Source organism: Rhipicephalus microplus, chromosome 1, assembly GCF_043290135.1.
Source record: "Rhipicephalus microplus isolate Deutch F79 chromosome 1, USDA_Rmic, whole genome shotgun sequence".
In the NCBI taxonomy this organism is placed as follows: domain Eukaryota; kingdom Metazoa; phylum Arthropoda; class Arachnida; order Ixodida; family Ixodidae; genus Rhipicephalus; species Rhipicephalus microplus.
Genome location: NC_134700.1, coordinates 272264089 through 272284740, shown reverse-complemented (window position 1 = coordinate 272284740; position 20652 = coordinate 272264089). Strand labels below are relative to the sequence as shown.

The following is a 20652-nucleotide window of genomic DNA, read 5'->3' as shown; positions in this document are numbered from 1 at the left end:
GTTGGGAGGCGGCCACGCCGCTCCAGCAGTAAACGTGACAGTCGGACCATGCCAACAGAAAAGAACGGCCAGTTTTATTCACACTCGTGAATATATATAGGAAAGTAAGGGGGAGAGGGAAGGGGGATAAGATTGTGCACATGCGCACTTGAGAGCTTGGGTCGCGTCGTTCAATGGGTTACAGCAATATATATATATATATATATATATATGTTCTTGCGCGCATCCAGCTACAATACGTCCGAAAGTGGGGATAGACCTGAAACCCGGAAAATTTAGCTTTATTTCTAGAAGAGTCCACCCACATATGTGGACGGTGGGAATCGTATAGATGGAAACTTTGCTTGCTGACGGCTCTGTTTTAATGTATTAATTATCATTGCATAATCACTTCTTATCCATAAACAACACCTTAGTCATCAGTTCAACACATTCATCATTAATATCATCATAATCATAATCGTCATAAAAGACCATGGGGGCCGCTTGCTAACGGGTTTGCATCAATACTTTTGTAATCATCGTGCAACATCGCCATTACCAAAGCGTTAATCCTGATGTGTCATCATTACCATCGTTATCACCATTCAAGACCCATTTGCCTAGCTCTACTTCAACCTATGCTTCATCACCTTCATCGTCGTTGATCATCATTACCAATGCCTTTATGGTTATGTTCAAACTAAATGATTTCATCATCGTCACCTGTAAAGGTGGGCTTTCCTTGTTGATGGCTGTGCTTCAACGCGCTAATTATCGGTACTCTCCAAATCGGGACATACGCTTCCCGTAGTCAGCTCGTAAATTATGGCATATCTTCAACACTAAGTCCACGTCCTGAATAAGGTAAATACGTTCTAAATATAACTTCTTAAAGACACATTTAGCTTTATATTGTAAATAATGCTTTGTGCAGAGCTGCTCGGCAACGAAGCGGATCCTACCGTGCTGCGTTCTATCAGCTTTTTACACGAACTTGGTTTGCCTGGCGTTCACAAATGTGGACGCCGCAGCGACAACTCATTCTACAAACTTTGGTCGTTCACAGTGCAACAAAAGTCACACAAAACAAGATAAATTCTTTCTTTTCTCAAACAAAGTCGAATAATTTAAAAACTATTTCGAAATTTGTGTGAACGTTTAAAAAAAAACATGTAGGCTTACACCCTTGCAAGAGATTAAATGAACGTCATTCACCTGTGGCGTGTGCGGACTTACCACTGTTGGTTCACATGATGTTGGCACACATACATAGATATTTTTTTGATGAAATGCTGAAGCAATCAAAACATTCCTAGTTAATTTTTAAGGCTTTTAAGGATTTAAGGATTTATGTGCTAGCTGCCCTAATCACACTTCACTGATATATTTGCAGGGATGTTTTGATCGCAAATGTAGATGGTGCGATACAAATCCCTCCAGTATACTCATGCGAAGCTCGACAAGATTTTTTCGAACATTCAACTTCGCCCTGCCGATACCTTTGTCAGTTGTTACATTAAATTATATGAGGATGCGGGCGTTTATAGGTTATTGTGGACGCCAAGCTAGCGAAATTTCGTCACTTGCCCCATTCTAATTGTGAAGATCCTGCAGTCAATTATCACCGTGTGACAGCATATGGGCACATCCAGCTGTTGGTTTTAGAGTGCTCAGGAAGCACCTAAATTTGTGACATACAGGGCAGCAGCTATATGCTTTACTATCAGCGATACAATGATAGACATCCATCACCGCAAACGAAGCCGCAATATCCTTTTTAGGGGCGAAGCTCCTTAAGGCGTGGGTCTGTCCATCTTCCGTCGTTGTCGTACGTAGCCACCGGCATGCGAGATGGGAGACGGCTGTACTTGGAGTGTTCACTAGAAGGACGCACGGACAGATGGACAGACTAGCAGACGAATGGATGGTTGCATGGACGCGCGGAGTGGTTATGTGCCGCAGCGCACGCGGGATGGCGGTACTTGGTTCACTAGATAGACGCACGGACGGACGGACAGATAGACTAGAAGACGGACGGACGGATGGATGGACGCGTGGACGTACGGACGCGGAGACAGACGGACGGACGCATGGATGGACGCATGGATCGTCGCGCGGACGGACGGAAGCGAGAACGAACTCACGGGCGAAAGCATGGACGGGCTGACGGATGTTTCGTCCCACTCATCATCATTCACTCCGTGGATACGCTGTGATTTTTTTTCGCTGTAATTTAGCCTTAAAGTTGTTCCACGTGACCTCAAGAGCAATCATATTCCTCTGAAATATTGAATATGCCGTAACATTTGGTGAAAAATGACCGAGAGAGAGAGAGAGGAACGGCAACTACTCGGGATGAAGAAACAGATAACGAACCACTTGCAGACAGTACATCGCAATCATGGGACAAACAGCCTATTCCATTTACAATAGTGGAAGCTTGGGCTAGTTGGTGCGTAGTCATACTGGCAAGCTTTTTTAGCGCGTGAACATATTGTTCACGCGCTAAAGTATATATAATGGTATATAGGAATGGCTCCAAGTGGCTCCAAGTGGAGATCGAATCCGGGTCGTTTGCGTGGCAAGCGAATGTTCTACCACTTGGCCATGCCTCTGCGTGCAAAAACAGTAAAAAAAATGGCAGCATATCCACGGAGTGAATGATGGGGAGTGGGGCGAAGCGTTCGTCCGTCCATTCTTTCTTGCTTCCGTCCGTTCCTGCGTACGTCTGTGTAACCGTCCATACGTCCATCCACCCGTCCGTGCGTGCGTCTGTTCGTGCGTTGTTCGTGCGTCCGTCCCTGCGTTCGTCCATGCATCCGCGCCTGCGTCCGTTCATGCGTCCATCTATGCATCTGTCTGTGTGTCCGTTCGTCCATCTATTCAGCACTCCAAGTACCACCATCTCGCATCTTTTCATCATATATTCTCCATATAGAAGCATCGCCATCCAGCGGACATTTCAAGGACTAAACGAGAGGTGGCACACGCATACTTTCTTACGGCTTGCGCTTCGGGTTTACTTCCCACCTTTAACCACCTCGAGTTCATGGTATATACTAGTTCACTGTATTCATGGCTATGCGGCCCAACGCTAGCTAAACCTTTCTAAAACCAAGGATGTTACACCCAGCGAGTATAACGTAGCAACCCTTTTTTGTCAGATCGTGCTCAATGTACATGCCAATAGCTGCTAATGGGGATCGCAGCGTGTGCGTTACCTAAAGGCCGAATCCTCCTGTATCTCATTCCCCCTTAGCAGCCATTATTAACATGTGCATTGAGCACTATCTCTCACCGGAACCACCTTGGAGGTCAAAATCGTAAGGACCGCTATTTCGGGTATGTGCCACTGATGGTTACGTACTACGAGGGACGCACAAGCCACGCCATAAAGAGCTTCGCCCCTAAAAACTTCCTATGCTTATAAATGAAGTGAAAGTAGCTTGCATGCTCCAGAAACACACGCGTCCTGTATGCATGCTTCACAATGCAACATGAAATATTGCAGTAATAATGCGTGGTACAAACGTCCACTGCCAACGGGCGTCAGAATATGTTATTACCATAATGGCTACGTGGTTCAAAGCCGGTACCCCACTACAAAAGGCACGCACGCTACTGCACCAATTTCCTTAAGGCCAGTGTGTGCATAACAAATTCGAAAAGGTTTCAAGCACTAAGTGTTTGAAGTATACGCACTAGGAACAGGATGTTGCTATCGCGTTCAACTCCTGAAGGCGAAGCTTTAGGGTCCCCTCATTTTTTTCGTATACGTTCGAGGGCTGAAAAAACTTGCCAGTAAGCCTATGCCCTCAGAGCGCTTGGTATGTAACACCTAGAGGTTGCGTTACAAACTGCCCCTTCTTCAATGATTTCATATGCACAAAGGTGGCGACAGAGGTGCGTCACAGAGCGACCTTTCGGCACGGCTTTTATCAGTGCCTGCATCCTCCCCTGTACGCGCGTTCTCCTCACAACGTCAACACTTTTTTTTTTCTGCCATTCTTTGATGACGCTATCTCAGTTTGCACGCAACTGCGTAACGGAAATGTACCGCAACTTATAGACGCATGATATACGCGGGTTGCAAGCCTTGCAGTTTCGCGAGGGGTGTTGCATCGTTAAAGTTAGCTGACATATCAGAAGTGTTACCGGATGTGTTTTGTTTTGCCCTACTTGACAGGCGGCGTCTGCACAATCGAATGGGACGCGCGATACGAGTGCTGTTTACAATGACCACTTTCATCCGGATGTTGCAACACTCCGTAACAGTATGGACTTAAACTCAGGCCTGTAAACTGAGCTTTATTTCATCGCACCTTATACAAGCACACGTCGCCAAAGTCATGTTTCTTGCGTGCCATGGCGCAACACAGCGCTGGCCAGAGGAAAGTTACAAAGTGAAGGATCCGAAACTACAGTGGGCACCCGCTGCAGACAAGACGGACGTCCTGAATGTCTGCGCTGGACTTGACCTTCAGTGGCGTAGCCAGGAAGGAGGTTTGAGTGTTCCGAACCCCCTTCCCTCCGAAATTGCCATATTTTGAATGTGCCTATGCAGGCGCACAAGTACGGACACACGCTCAAACATACAAAGTGGGGGGGGGGGGGGGGGAGTTTATATTTCTCCATCTCTCGAGCAAAATTTCTGCTACGTTTCTGGCGTCCTTGGTTGAAAACAGTCCGCAAAAGTTTTCCAGAAGGTGTGAAATTGAGAGGTCACTGACCTCAAGACTGCAACTGTCGTTAGTATATGGAGAACCTGGTTCACGTCTCTTTTGCAGTATTGCACAGATTGAGCCTTCATGCTTTACCTAATTTGAGTTCGTCGTAATACCGTGTGACAACGTGACTGAATGTAAAAAGGAGTACTAAAAAAGAAAATAGAGATGTGGCCAAAGGAAGGTGAATGAGGGTGCAAAAAGTACACTGTATACATGAGATCAAAGTAGTACGATCATTATGCACACAATCAAATGGTAGCTAACACTTCTATGCGTACTTACGATCTTCGATCCCCAGATGAGAAGGATACAGGTAGAAGTTCTCAAGAGACAGTATATACCAGGAAAGAGGAATAACATTGTATTCACTGCAAAAGAGGAGAAAAAGAAACATGGAACTTCTGAAACGGGTTGTCTTTCTCTCTCAAGGTTGGTAAGGGGCTTTTGCTAAATTAACAAAAGAAAACGTGTGGAGGCGTTGACATGTTGCTACATGGTTTGCTAATTTTTGTTCAGTCGTTAAAAATAACATAGAGGAGATGTATATTGCTGCAAAGATTCACAAATATAAACCGTAAATAATTTTTTTCTACTAATACCTGTGCTTACATCTTCAACCATGAAGTTCAAAGTACTCTATACCGGAATAAAAATAATGGTCTCCGCCTTGCATTTCTTACTTACTTTCGTTATTTTACTTCTTTCCTTCTTTCTATCTTTCGGTTTATCTCTCTCTATCTCTTTCTTTTTCTTCTTTCTGTTTTCTTCACTTCACTTCACACTTCACTTTATTACCTTAAAGACCCCCCTAGAGAGGGTATTACATAAGGGGTGGGAAACATACAAAAAATGTAATACATATGCAGGATGGGTACAAGTATGAACAGGGGTAACCAATACAGAAATAAAATAATACATGTGCAGGATCAGTATACATATTAACAGGCGTAACACCTTGCCAAAAAAAAAGAAGACAAAGTGAGAACCAGTGGCACAAAAAGGAACAATTTAATGTATTCAAATTGAAAAGAAACGAGTGACATTTTGTGTGAATGTTGAGTGGCACATTATGGTGGCGAGATCAGTGGAAAGGCCATTTCAGTCGGAAGCTGCACAAAAAAAGAAGGAGGCGGAAAATGTCGTGGTACGGGCGCGTGGCCGGCCGACATGAAAGGAATGAGTGATGCGGTGAGATGCGCGGGCAAGAGGCAAGATATAGGGCGGGTGGCCGAGTTGACTGTGATAGAGCTTGTGGAACAAAATGAGGCTTGCAACTTGGCGACGAATGTTAAGGTTTGAAAGATTGGATTCTTGTTTAAGAGATGAAACACTCACGTTATACGAATACGAGGAATGAATGAATCTAGCTGCTCTATTCTGGAGTGATTCTAGTGCGTCGGTTAAGTATGCTTGATGAGGGCTCCAGATAGGTGACGCGTATTCAAGTTGGCTGCGAATTAAAGATTTATAAGCTTGTAGTTTTACAGGAGGGGGAGCATGACGTAAGTGCCGCTTTAAGAACCCAAGCGATCTGTTAGCTGATGATATGATATTGGTAATGTGGACGCGCCATGATAAATCGTTACTCAAAGTGACTCCCAGGTACTAGTATGTGATGACATTTTGCAATGCAACTTTACTGATTTGATAAGAATAGGTGAGGGGGCTGCGCCGACGGTGAAACGAGAGGGACTTGCATTTATTAGGGTTTAGTGTCATTAGCCAATGATTGCACCAGTTAAGCACATGGTTAATGTCATCTTGCAATGCAACTTGGGCTGATGCGTTAGTAATAGTACGGTATATTACGCAATCGTCTGCAAACATACGAATATTGCTGGATACATGAAAAGGTAGATCGTTAATGTATATTAGGAATAATAGGGGTCCAGGAACAGATCCTTGCGGGACGCCTGATGTTACTGCCAGAGAGTAAGAGTTATTTCCATGAACAGTAACGAATTGGTAACGATTAGTCAAAAATTCTCGTATCCAAGTTAAAATTTTAGTGTCTAAGTTTAATTTTGAAAGTTTTAACATCAGGCGGTTGTGGGGTACTTTGTCGAAGGCCTTTGCAAAGTCAAGAAAGATAGCGTCAGTCTGTATGTTACTGTCCAGGTTAGTGTGCAGATCATGAACGAAAAGAGCGATTGGGGTTTCACAGGAAATTTTTTTTCGAAATCCATGCTGTGCGGAATGAAAAAAGTTATTAAAGCCCATGAAGTGCATGATTTCGGTGTAAATGACATGTTCCATGAGCTTGCAAGGCACGATTGTTAAGGAAATGGGGCGATAACTGAGAGGACATGATCTATCGCCTGATTTGAAGACTGGAATGACCTTTCCTATTTTCCAGTTTATTGGTAGGTTACCTGTCGATAATGACCGAGAGAACAATGGTGATAAGTATATAAAAGACATGTGCTTGGTATTTTTCAGAAATTTGAGGTAATATCGTCTGATCCCGCTGAAGAAGAGAGATTGAGTTTGTCTTTCTTTCTGTCTTTTTTCCTGTTTCTCTCTCTCTCTTTCTTTCTCTTTTTTTTTTCGATTTTACAATATTTGGTAGCGGACACTTATAACGCGAGTCAGCGGTCAGCTTTTTACTATCCACGTTTGCAGCGAAAGCTGTTATGGGATCACAACAATGGCCATTTCTGGTGCCGTGGCTGTTTGATGCCACCGCCACCGGTGTCCGTAACCATTATCGCGCAAACTAATAGAAAAAACGGAATAAGCAAAAATATCCAGGGCGGAACTGGATTCGAACCAGGGCCTTCTCCGTGGCAGCCTGCTGTTCTACCCCAGAGTCATGCAAAAGACCGTATACAGGCTTCACGTAGGAAAGGAATGTCGTTAACATGTGTAATATAGCGTGGTAGAAGAGTAAAATAACGTCTACTGGGTGTCACGAAATGCAAATTGTGTTACCAGGCGTCATACGATACGAATTGAGTTACTTGTGGGTCGTTCAACGCTTCCAACCCATTACGAAAGGCTCAGCAATAATTCTCCATTCACATTATAGTCGCAGCATCAAAGCCCACATAACGCCTAAAGCTGTGTTGCAGGTACCCCATGCACTTCTCCCAGAATTACAATTAAAGACACATTCGATGCTCCTCTTCACAAAACATATGACCATTATTGCACAGTGCTTACTTCGAAAGTGTATTTGTGTTAGTCGCCAAGGGAGCCCATAAGGACCCCCGTGATCAGTGTTCTCAGGACCTCAATTAAGTTATCTTTTTCTCACGTTAACGTATGTAATATAGTGTGGCAGGACAGTAATATAACGACCGTGCGTCACACAATATGAATTGTGTACCGTGTGGTACGTTGAATGCTTACAACCCATTATAAAGGGCTCAGCCGACATTCCAAAATTCTTCTTTGTGATTATCTACCACCGCAGCAACCAGGCGCACACAATGCCTTGCAAATTCCTAGTGGGTACCTCACTTCTCCGAAGAATTATGGATAATGGCGTAGTGGGTGTTTCCCAAGTTGACAAAAAATTTGAGTTATGCCATAGTGGGTACCTTGCAAGTGTATTTCTATCAGGAGCCAAAAGGAGTTTAAAATGAGTTAAAAGGAGTATTTTATTTAAATAATTGTGTGCATTAGATTAAACACTACATTCTCCTAGGTTACGGGTAATCTTTTTATTATATCTCCATTACTCTGAATCTGAACAACAATTTTTAAAACCACTTGTTTCTTAGCCAATCCCCCATAGTGGGTATGTTCCACGATCAATAGGGGAACAAGAACAAGAGCAAGAATTTACAACGGGCAAAATGCAGTTCTTGCAGCTGTCGCTGTAAATGTGCTGCGCGCTTCCCGCGTGGTCCTGACGTTTTTTTTTTTTTTTAATGTGTGCCACAGCGGGAGAAAAAAGAAAGCTTACTATCATTTGTGCATGCGCAATACCCAGTCCGATTACCGAGCTGCACCCAAAAATTGAACCCACGACCTCGCACTCCTTTCCGTTTTCGTTACTTGCATGTTCAAAGCGTCCGCAGGAATTGCTCAAGGCCTATAGCCTTTTGTTGAGCTCACAGTTGGCATTAAAGCACGCATACACTGGTGCTAAGAATAAGAACGCAGAATTGTCACACGTCAAATGTGAATCTGTTCGAAATTCACGTGCACATGTATCTTAAGCATATTGTTAAAATTGCGACATATTTATTACTTTTGCGAACGCGTACTGAGAAAGCGTTTGCGTAAAGTTCAACAAAAATACCGGAAGTACAATGAGCATTCGTCGGTCCAACTTTACAGTGTGTTGCCGTTTAAATGGCCCATAAAGAATGAGTCATGACTGATATTGTTATATGTTGTTCGTTTTTTTTTTGTTTTGAAGAAATCTGCAGCGTTCACGTACGCGGCTTTGCGCACTTGTTGCCGAATTTATCTACTTTTTTCTAAATTGTACGAGTGCAATTAGCGCTTTTATTTTCACGTTCATAAGACATGGCAGATGTTTCGTGGTCTGTGTCTTGTGATTACCTCTATTTTCAATCTTTTTATGTGCTTTTTTGTTGTGCGCTGGAAGGAGAGCTGGAGTAACCAGCGTCAGTTAATGTCATCACCGTCTGCTGTAAACAATGATGATTGTCATGGTTTTACGTCCCCGAACAACGACACTATTCTTATAGGGACGCTGTGTTGTGGATCATTTAGTAAACTTTGGCCATCTGGTGTTCTTTAATGTGCAAGCCTTCTCGATGGCACAGTGCGCGCCGTCTACTTATCGCAATGGACAGGCACGCATGAATGCGCAGAGCTGCCGAACAGAATGAGCGCACTTGTCCATGGTGATAAATGGACGGCACACACTATATGTCGTATAGGCCTTGTTCAGTGGAGACGACGATGTCTTCTTTCTCACACAACAAAAGCACATGCAAAAAAGAAGAAAAATTGAATGAGGTGAAGGCCTCTAAATGGTGTCATGTTTCGACTTCAAGGTGATAGTAAGGTGAGATAAATATGCCGATAGTTAATTGCAACTTGATCTTGTCTTCGATTCCATGCAAACGGCGGGCTTTAGATGCGTGTCTTAGCCATCATGTTAGAGCTGCAAAGCCCAAACAAAAGAAAAATTGCAGGTTCCTTTATGCATATTTCTAAGATTACTCTAAGGCGAAATCAATCCTATTTTTCTTCTCATTCGAATCCTGCCCCGACCCTCTACGAAAGCTGTCTTTAACTGACGTGATTTCGCATTGCCTCCGAAATCAGGCAATGCAAGCTTTTAGTTTGCACGGCCTTCGGTTTGGCACGGCCTTCGTAATCGGCCCACCTGTTACCAAGCGACAATGTCATGATGACGACATCGTCATGTAACGGCACGCTTTGGTGACGTCATAAATGATGGTGATTTATGACGTCATGGTGACATCGTATGGTGATGTACTCACGCTATGAAGATTTTTGCATCACTTGCGTTTGCACCAACGATCAGTATTCGATGAGGCATCTGAGGCCTTCGCCTTAATAGAAAAAAAATAAGTTGATAATACGATGTGAAGAATGTACATAAAGAGTGATGAGAAGAATCATTCCCTATCGGGATAAACAGTGACAGAGATCAGAGGATCGATCAAGGTCGCGGAGCTCGGAGCACAGACTGAACGAAGGAGTGCCCCGGAAGTTTGCCCGTGTAATGAGAAGAGACGGTGACTTGGTCGACAAGAAGGCAATGAAGACTGTCTGCATAGAACTAATAATGAAAGAACGGCGATATCAGCCCGTAAAGAAGAGGGCGAAACAATTCTAAAAAAGGACTTACTCGTAAAAGCGAATATATTAAGACGGTGCTGGTAGAATGACAAGCTTATAGAAAGGAAACTGCATAAAAACGAGACAAGAAGAAAAAAGTGATATACTAATAAAAGGGAACAGTAAGAGACGGTGCCCGTGAGGAAGACTCTTCATTTTGCAAGGCTAATTTTCAGCTCGGTGCCCTTGAAGCCCCATTCCCACAACCGAATGAGATTTCCCTATCCAAATACACCGAGTATACCAAATGGAATAAAATTCGATCGAGTAGAACAAATTGAAATTCTTACTCCGAACAATCGAAATTTTTATTTAGGCTCTTATATACATCAATGCTACAGATTAGTTTGAAACTGCCTGGTAACGTAAAAAAAAAAATGAAGCGCAATGTTTACATATTTCTAACTTCGTGTAATGAACTGGCATCGCCATACTGTAAAGTATGGACGTACCAGAACATTAGCAGTCCATTTTAGAACGGCGCAAAATAACTCTGGGTTAAATCGTTTTAGACTTCTCAATTGAATCATATTTATAATCTGTTCGCAGGATTGCCATGTTTATTTATGATCATGCCACAACGCCGAAAACTTGGTACGTGAGTTTTCCTAAAGTTTTTCATTTTTTAACATGTTTTCGAAATTGAAGGACAATGAGTCAGAACATCGCTTCGTCCAGTTCTTAGTCTTGCCTTCTTCAGTGCTACACACCCAACTAAATTCAGTGCAGAGCACGTGATTCTAAGAAGCCCAAATTTCCTATTTTGAGTAACGTATAAATTACGTACAATAGCAGTTCCTGAGCTATTGCTTGGAAACTGCTATTGTAGTTACCGAGAAGGTGCAGACATTAAAACTACTACAACTTGCAGACGCGGTAGCTTCTGATGTCTGTTGAAGCGTTGTCAACGTGCTGTGTACACAATACGTAGACTCTTGGTTTTGAAACTGCCGTGACCTATAGAATCTTAAAGTACGTTGTCTGCGTTGCTTGATGCTGGGTTTGTATTCGATTCTAGGCATTGTATTTCCCTTTTCGTACAAGGAGGTAACTGCTCTGTCAGGCCTTGTGGCATTAGGCATTTTACGTGAAACCGGTCACATATCGGCATGAACATCGGCAACGCCTCCTCCCAATCCCTCTAGAACAAAATCCTGCACACACCCATGCATATCGGAGCAGGAGATTAAGCTTCGTCACATCAGCAATCACTCGGACACAGCTATATTCTAGAGCTTCTCAAGTGACTGAGTCATACTTTTGTTTTTTCTTTACTGTTATGTGCTAAGCGCATATAGAAATAAATTACGATGTATTCACTTATAACCATCAGGCGACAAGTTACTGCTACTTGTTGGTCAGCAACATAATATAAAGCGACATTTGTGTAAAGTTTACCGACGACGCTTAATAATTTCTGCGTTTATTTTGACGGAAAACACAAGGTGACATACATTGAAGCCGTGTGCAGACTCTGCTGATACGTCACGGCTTGCACCTTTTTGGCGTGGGAGTCTAATAGCATGACGTGGTGCAAGGTACAATCAGTCGTTAGGGGATTCTTTATATAAAGAAGATTCTATCAGTTGAGTGCATGAGACAACGCAAAAGAAATACAAAACGACGCAAGTGTAGTGCAATTACGCGAGCATAAAGTGAGGCTACGATTACGCGGAAGGCGATTGCGTATACACGATTTCCAAGTTTGCCCACTTATACCTGCATGCTACTATGTTTACAGGGACGCTGTTGTAGATTAATTTCTTCCGGCTCAAATTTTCGAAGTCAACGTGCTCGTACGTAAGTACGAGACCACTCTTACGTATTGCCCCCACCAAAAATAAGTGCGGCTGTCGTGACCGAGGATTGAAAACACAACCTTGAACTCGGTAGTAGAGAATATCATGCAGCCACAGTGTCAAAGCGGAGGGTCACTCACCTTTCACTGTTCCTTGGTAGTCAGGAATGATGCGGCTGTCGCTGGAGGCCACCAAAATTCGTAGAAAGGCAGCCAGGGACCCGGCCAGCGAAAGCGTCTGCGTGCGATTTGATTTAAGAGCTCTTATAGCTTCTTAACCCTCGCCAACATTCAAAAGAAGGAAGTGGCATCTCTTCCTTGCTTCTAAACACGTTACTATAAATACCCACGGTACACGGTATGAATAAAAACTAACAAACAACGGTGCCAAAGAAGGTACAGGGGATGTTATTAGAAGTAATGGTAATATAAATGTGATCAAAGGAAACTGGACGAGAAGAGAACTTGCCCCTTGCAGAAACCGAACCTGCCACCTTTGAATTCAAAGGTCGCAGGATCGGTCTCTGCAAGGGGCAAGTTCTCTTCTCGTCCAGTTTCCTTTGATCACATTTGCATTACAATCACTTCTAATAACATCCTCTATATTTTTCTTGGCATCGTTGTCGGTTAGTTCTCATTATCATAATATTTAACGAAGAAATCAAGCCCTGAGATTTACCTTTACTTCCTTCCGCGATACACGGGTAATAATGACCCTGTTAAAGGGGTCATGACACGGTCGCGCAAAGATTTGTGGTTTGTAGCGCAAATTAGAAACAGGGGGTCTGATTATGTCTACACAGATATGCAAAGTGAGCCGTAAAAGAATATTTAAGTGCAAAACAAGCCCTAGAAGTCGTCAGCTGTTAACCCCACTCACCGCCGGTGACCGCCATTTTGACAGTGCGCGTGTGACGTCATGTGAGGAGCGGAGCCCGTCGTCTTCTACCAAAGTTTCAGCCGCTGCAGATCGATCGATTTCAGTGCCAAGCCGAATAAAGCTATAGGATATCTCGATATGACGCACAGTTGTCAACTGAATGATATCGTTTGCCGGGAATGCAGACGTTCGCACGCTTAGGTGTTTGTTACGACGCAGCCTGCGAGTGCGCCAGTGTTGCCCGATTATGAGGCAATTAAAAAAAAATTAAGTGCTCGATGAAATACGCCGAAGTATCGCCGGCCTACTTGTGAGTGCACGAGGATTAACACACATAGCACAGTTTATGCACGCCTCATACCGTCCCGTCATTTTTAAAAAAAAATGGCAGCATATCAACGGAGTGAATGATGGAGAGTGGGGCGAAGAATTCGTCCGTCCATTCGTTCTTGCTTCCGTCCGTCCATGCGTCCTTCAGTGTGACCGTCCATGCGTCCATCAGCCCGTCCGTGCGTCCGTTCATGCGTCCATCCATGCATCTGTCTGTGTGTCCGTTCGTCCATCTATTCAACACTCCAAGTACCACCATCTCGCATCTTTTCATCATATATTCCCCATATAGAAGCACCGCCATCCAGCGGACATTCCAAGGACTAAACGAGAGGTGGCACACGCACAATTCCTTACGGCTTGCGCTTCGGGTCCACTTCCCACCTTTAACCACCTCGAGTTCATGGTATATACTAGTTCACTGTATTCATGGCACTGCGGCCGAACGCTCGCTAAACCTTTCGAAAACCAAGGAGGTTACGCCCAGCGAGTATGACGTAGCAAACTTTTTCAGTCAGATAGTGCTCAATGTACATGCCAATGGCTGCTAATGGGAAATGAGAGGCGGAGAATTTGGCTTTTACTTTCTTACGGCTTGCGCTTCGTATCTACTTCCCATTTTTAACCACCTCGAGTTCATTCATGGTATATACAAGTTCATTGTATTCATGGCACTGCGGCTCAACGCTCGCTAAACCTTTCTAAAGCTAAGGAGGTTACACCCAGCGAGTATAACGTAGCAACCCTTGAGATAGTGCTCAATGTACATGCCAATGGCTGCTAATGGTGATCGCAGCCTGCGCGTTAACTAAAAGCCGAATGCTCCTGTCTCTCATTCCCCATTAGCAGCCATTGACATGTACATTGAGCCCTATTTTTTATTGTTCAACAACGCACAGAAGAAGTCTCTCACCGGCACCACCTTGGAGGTCAAAATGTTATATTTGTTACATACTACGGGGGACGAACGGGTGCCGCTATAAGGAGCTTCGCCCCTAAAAAGCAGGGTTATGGTTGTGCTATAGTCTTTGACGATAACGGCATTCTTGGACCGCTGATGTTGCATGTAAAGAGCTGTTTACTTCCCATCTTCACCCCCGGAAAGCCGGGCAATTCGTTGTGGGAAGCACTTCACTGCTTCATTTTCATTTTTGCCTCCACTACGAAGCTTGTTCCAATGGCAGACGTCATATTCTTTAGCGCTAACAGGAGTAAAAGAAAGAACTAGCCGAGAAGAGAAGAAGACAGGGCACAAGCCAAGCGCTGAACATCAACTGGCTTTATTTCGGGAAAACCAGGTAAAAGACAGATCACCTAAAACGCATGCTCGCAGTCGTAGCATAGATAATCATGCATCGATCTGAAAAATCTGAACTCGTCGCCGAACAAATGAGTGGATATACCACTAATACGCTCTGTGCCCTTACTCTTGATATGGCATGCTTCCAGTAACTCCTTTCCCAAGGTATCACCATTCCCAAGGTTTTCCTTCGAACTCGACCAACGTAAAGTGAAAGAAGGGGGGGGGGGGTGCAGTGAGACTTCGCCCCCGGCCATTTAACGGGGAACTATGCGGGGCGGAAATCTGCATCTCATCTTTTGGCTGAATTGGGCGATGCCGCAAAATCTCGACCAATTTGCCCTCCTTAGCAGGCCTCCCAGCTCGTTACCTCGGGGTAAGTTCCTTCGCGACCGCGATAAATGAGACCGTCGTGCGACGCGGTCGGCTCCCTCGTTGATGTTGGTAAAGGGAAACTTACATGCAGGAGGTGCGGGCTGAGAACGAGATAATGTACCTCTCTTCAAATTCCTCATACGACACGAGCTTGACTTTCTCGAGGAATATATTAGCCGCCGAGGGGCACTTCCCGATTGCCGATTGCGAGACGCTGATTTGGTTCATCGTGTTGAACTTGCTCACGCGTTGCTCATCCGTGATATTGAGACTCCAAAGAGGCACAAATATCTTGGCTACAAAGGCTCAACCCTTTCGGAAACGTATATAGGGAGGATGTCCGTATCTTTCTGTAAAAGACTTTTGTCAAAACGTAGACGCTTCGTCACCATGTGTCACCTTGCCCCGCCACGGTGGTCTAGTGGCTAAGGTACTCGGCTGCTGACCCGCAGGTCGCGGGTTCGATTCCCGGCTGTGGCGGCTGCATTTCCGATGGAGGCGGAAATGTTGTAGGCCCGTGTACTCAGATTTGGGTGCACGTTAAAGAACCCCAGGTGGTCAAAATTTCCGGAGCCCTCCACTACGGCGTCTCTCATAATCAAATGGTGGTTTTGGGACGTTAAACCCCACAAATCAATCAATCAATCAATCAATCAATCAATCAATCAATCAATCAACCATGTGTCACCCCGTGCGAACACTTTTCCAGTATAGATGTTCCCTGCATGTATACAAGTAATACAAACATATTTGGAGTTTGCGTGCGTACATTATAGGTATAATTCTCGTTGTCATGGGATTGGTTGAACGGCTTGACAAAGAGAAAAAAGATTGCGTTTTCATTGAAAGAGTGCTATGGCGTGTGAGTTCCTGTGTCCAGCCATGACCCGTAAACATTTTTATATAGTGTAGCATTTAGTACAGCCATAATATCTGCATTCTTTCAGTAATCGTGTAGATAGTGTGAGCTTGCTATTTGTGTTATGAGTAGGAGTACTATAGTTCGCCGCGGTGGTATAGTGGTTACGTCACTCGGGTATGTATGAAAATTAGCTAGGCCGTTAAATTCTTGTTCACAAAGTTGATCATGACATGACCTGCTCCAAAGCACTAAACCGACTACAGCTTTTCTCGCGTGCCAAGTGTTGTTACAGATAACTGTGGTTATCTGCAACTGCGCTTGGCAACCGCACTTGGCCAGCGTGAAGTGCAGTTCACGCCGGCTAGCATGTAGGTTCGTTGTAACTAGGGTTTGCGTAACTATAAGGTAGAACTCATTTTTTTGTGAGGAATAACCATATGTGGCGACGCCAGCTATATACTTTCAAAATGTCAAAGGCATCCGAAATAAAAGCGCAAACTCGTTCGCGAATGAGAGTACTAACCTTTCTTCCAATACCGAATACCATGCTTCAATAAAATTGCGCAAGTTCGCTGGTGAGGCGAAATTCCAAACTCATAAGTTTCTAGAAGAATTCAGTCATAAAACAGCAGTTGCAGCCGCAGCAGCAGCAGCAACAACAACAACAAAGAAAGCAATGTGCTAGCACGGCCATGCGATAAAGGCCCACATAAACTGTTCGAAAAAGTCGAGAAGTTTCACAGGCCCAAACGAAAAGAGCTTCGCTGGCACGTGCTGCGCGCTTCAGCGCGATAAAAGTTTAAGCGGTCTGTCTCTCGTAAGAGTTCATTGTTCTTTCGAACTTTGTCGCGGTATGAATTCCTGGCTTTGCTCTCGCTCGCATGGCGATATATATTTCTCGCGTGATAAGTTAAAGAAAGGATCGCATCGCACGAGAAAGGAACGCCGGGGAACTTCGCGAGCATTTTGAACTCTCTTCGAAGCTGTGCTCTCAAATGCGGGGCTCACGCACACGACAAACCCATAAAGTTCACTACTATCGTTTAACCGGTTTAGGCGGGAAGCGCAAGTGTTGCTGGCGACCTCGTGATCGCATATGATAAATGACGCGGAAGCCTCCTCGTCAGAATTGAATATCCCGGGAACAAAGAAGAAAAAAAAACTCGCTTTATTCTTCAAACTAAGCAACGAAGGTGTGGCGCGGAGTGAGTGCCGTTGGCGTACGTCTTATAATGGGTTGATTTGTTGTAGGAGAGTGGCACGTTCCAGTCTCGAAAAGGCTTATCGCCGGCACTCGTTTTCGGCTCTCTATATCGCCGCCCTGTTCCTCATACCGCTTCCCAAGATGGTTGTAGTTGTCATGTAGAGAAAAATCCACACGGCACGTGTGCCCTTCGGATATATTTGAGGAATGTGCTTCAGAGCCGGCATCGATCGGCAGAACGTGATGTCCAGCTCGCCACGGTCGTCAACTCGCGAAAGCAAAATGTTCCTCCCAGATCGATGAGATCATTTGTTTTCGTCCATTCGTGCTTTTAACGAGCAACGTCTTGTGATCTGATATGCTTTGTGTAATAATACTGGAGAAAAATGTTTGGTTTCTTGTTTGGGGTTTAACGTCAAAAGCGACTCAGGGTGTGAAATATGCATAAAGAAACAGTACTATGTTATGATACCGCAGGACGTAAACTTATCTTTTATAGGCACTACAAGAAAAACTATCCGACATTTTTTTAACTGCCCCTTTGAAACGCACTCGATGTGGTTTAAAAAAATTACTACTCGCACATTGATGGAAAACCGTGTGCCACTATTTGGTCGTCAACTGTGGAGACTGAAATCTGACTGTCATGTTTAGACACATATGTTATTTTCACGAGTTTCGTGCAGCGAAGTTTACAGGGACGAGATTACGTGTCAGCAACAATGTCTTCATTCGCTCATTCTATTTTTAGTTTAAATTTAGAGTGAGCTAATTTGTTGAAAAAGAGTAGTGGTGTGTATGGGATGGACAGACAAATGAAAAACGCAATACAAACAACATCTCGTGGAGGGACGCACGCTTTTTCCTGCGTTCAATGGCCCTCAGTGGTGAAAAATACTGCTGTGATAACGACATACGTACGTCTTTCACGGAACTCGCTGGTCAATAAAAAGAAAAGCGATGTCGAAGATTTCGAGTGTTTTGAGCTTAGGACGTTGATACAAACGAAACGTATACTGCAGTGCGAGATAGGAATGCCGTTGTGTAGGACATTGTTCCCGGAAATAACATATACGAAGCGGTATACTTTTTCACAATTAGACATGGTTAAACTACGATCCGGTGCCGACCTTATGTCCTCATTGCTCGTGTGACTTCTCTTATATATATATTAAAAAAAAACCTATGTTGAAGCAAGAGTCATGGTTTGACGTATATACAAAAAAAGCCTGCTGTTCCAAGTACTCAGTGTTTTCATGTAGCGTTCATCAAAAAGCCTGCGCACTCTATGTCTCGCAGGCCTCGTATACATTCGAGCAAGAAGCTCTCGATGGAAACGTTCGTTTACCTTTTTTAAGCCACGCTACCTATATTTGCCTGTTTATGTTGGACGTACTTGTATAGAAAACGAGCAGCAGAGCTGCTTTTTTAGAATACTTGCACTAAACTCACCTTCAAACAGCGCACGCAAACGAAGACGCAATAAAAAGCTGATGACAAGAGCGCTGAATGTATTGGCGGTCGCGTCGTGTCAATGATTTCTAGCGTCTTCGTGTGCGCGAGCAGTTTGACGAATTATAAAACGCTTTTTCGCGAAGTTAAATGTTGCGTGTTTTTGAGCTATTAAAAAAAAAAGGGGGAAATATCCTCTGTCGAACAGTTGGGACGACCACCTTCACTGCAACACCTGTAGTGGATTGACCGCCTCGTATTAGCCTTTATTCTTCTTCCCGTCGCACTCTGAGCCTTCGTTTTTTATAAGCACGTACTCCCGGCCCAGTAATGTGTCACACTTATCTACGTGATGGCAAGTCGAAGAAATCCTGAACAGTATTACTATAGTTCAGTAATAAAAGAAAAAAAAAAACCACCTACTGTGATCGTGGATTTTGAGACCATTAACGCTGAGCACTACTCATCTCTTCTTCACCTTGTAATAGTGGCTCACAAACACGCGGGGAATGAGGGGGGGGGGGGGGGGGGAGATTGGCCAGGTATTCGGACGTTGCATAAATTCATAAAGCAGTTTAAAGGGGGAACTTATAACCTAGCTACGTTTGCTTGTCTACCTTTTTGCGGAAAATTACGGAAAGTAACCTTATGGTTCACATAAAAACAGCGCCAAAAACGGCGGACAAGAAAAAGAATTAAGGAGACAGATAGCAGCGCTTACTTACAACAATATTTATTTGGAGGAAATGCGCAATATATACTTCAGCAGCATATAATAGATATATGAGGAACAATAAACAAAACAAAGAAAACAGAAAACACCTATGACCATACGTGATATATGTGAATTATGTCGCACCAACACGGCCAAGTAACCACCTTAACCTCATGGGCTGTCGCGATGGTATCGTGGTTACGGGTACCCGTAAGACGCCGATTCAATCTGGGCAGCTGCGGACAAATTCCGATTGAGGCGATATGCTGAAGGCCAGTGCGCTGTGCAATATCAGCGCACGTTAGGAACCCCAATTATCTGAAGCCCCCAACTACGGTGTGGCTCATAGCCTTAGTCGACGTTAAACTCCACGAAGCAACCAGCCTGTTAATGCATGGGAAGTACTGTAGCGGCAAAAGCAGAGAGAGAGAGAGAGAGTCGGGGACAGAAATGGCACGAAGAATCGCTCACGATGTGAAGTCCTCTTACCGCGCTCACATAGCCAATGATGACGCAGGCGAACTGCGGCCTGACGAGCCCTGCGAACGGATGAACGGTAGCGAACATGGCAGCACACTCCGAGCACGCCGGCAGGCCGTTCCAACGCCGAGATCGCCGAATGCGGTGCGAACCACAGAGGCGTTCGGACACAAGTACAACGAGGCGGGTAGGACAAAAGAAAGGAAAAAAAAAGAAAAGCAAAAGAGAGGGGAAAGGAGAAGTCGTGGTGTTTTTTCGTTTCTTCCTTGTCCCCGAAAGAAGATGCATACAGCGTTATCGAAACTCGAGTGCAATATCTTACGTTAGAGAGGTAATGCCTAATCAGGGCACCTGACCGACTCGGTGCATGCGACTATAGCGCATGATTGAACAGCCACTTGGGCGGAAGGAAGCTGAAAGCCATTGTTGATGAAAACGCTCTGCGTTCACCCTTTCATTTATACAGAGTAATACTGTAAAAGGCTGCATATATAAGACAATGAGACAAAAAAAAAAACAACAACGCCGTGTCTGAAAATATACGACACCCATAGAACCTTGCGCTAACAGCCACTTCCTCTAATTCAAACACCATGCAAGATATTATTTTTTTTTTCATTCACGTTTTTACTCGAGGAAAAAAAAAGCGAGAAATTAACCCTTTCATTTATCACGAATGCAGCGTTCTCTCTCTTTCCTCGGAGGGTGGATGACACTGCAAGTGAAGACAATATTTGCATTTAGAAAAAAAAAGTTG

At 44.2% G+C, this 20652-nt stretch overlaps 1 protein-coding gene across 3 annotated transcripts in view; it reads right to left on the bottom strand.

Moving 5' to 3' along the window:
• The window catches only part of LOC119188177 (uncharacterized), a 45594-nt gene that overhangs the window by 14133 nt on the left and 10809 nt on the right, over positions 1-20652 (bottom strand). For 2 of the 3 annotated variants that reach the window (XM_075894695.1, XM_037436099.2), the window contains exons 2-3: positions 12439-12535; positions 4992-5077 (exon numbers count right to left, since the gene is read on the bottom strand). In XM_075894695.1, coding sequence (XP_075750810.1) covers positions 4992-5077; positions 12439-12535 — 183 coding nt within the window. The remainder of the gene's footprint in view (positions 1-4991; positions 5078-12438; positions 12536-20652) is intronic. The other variant, XM_075894685.1, reaches the window with a different exon arrangement.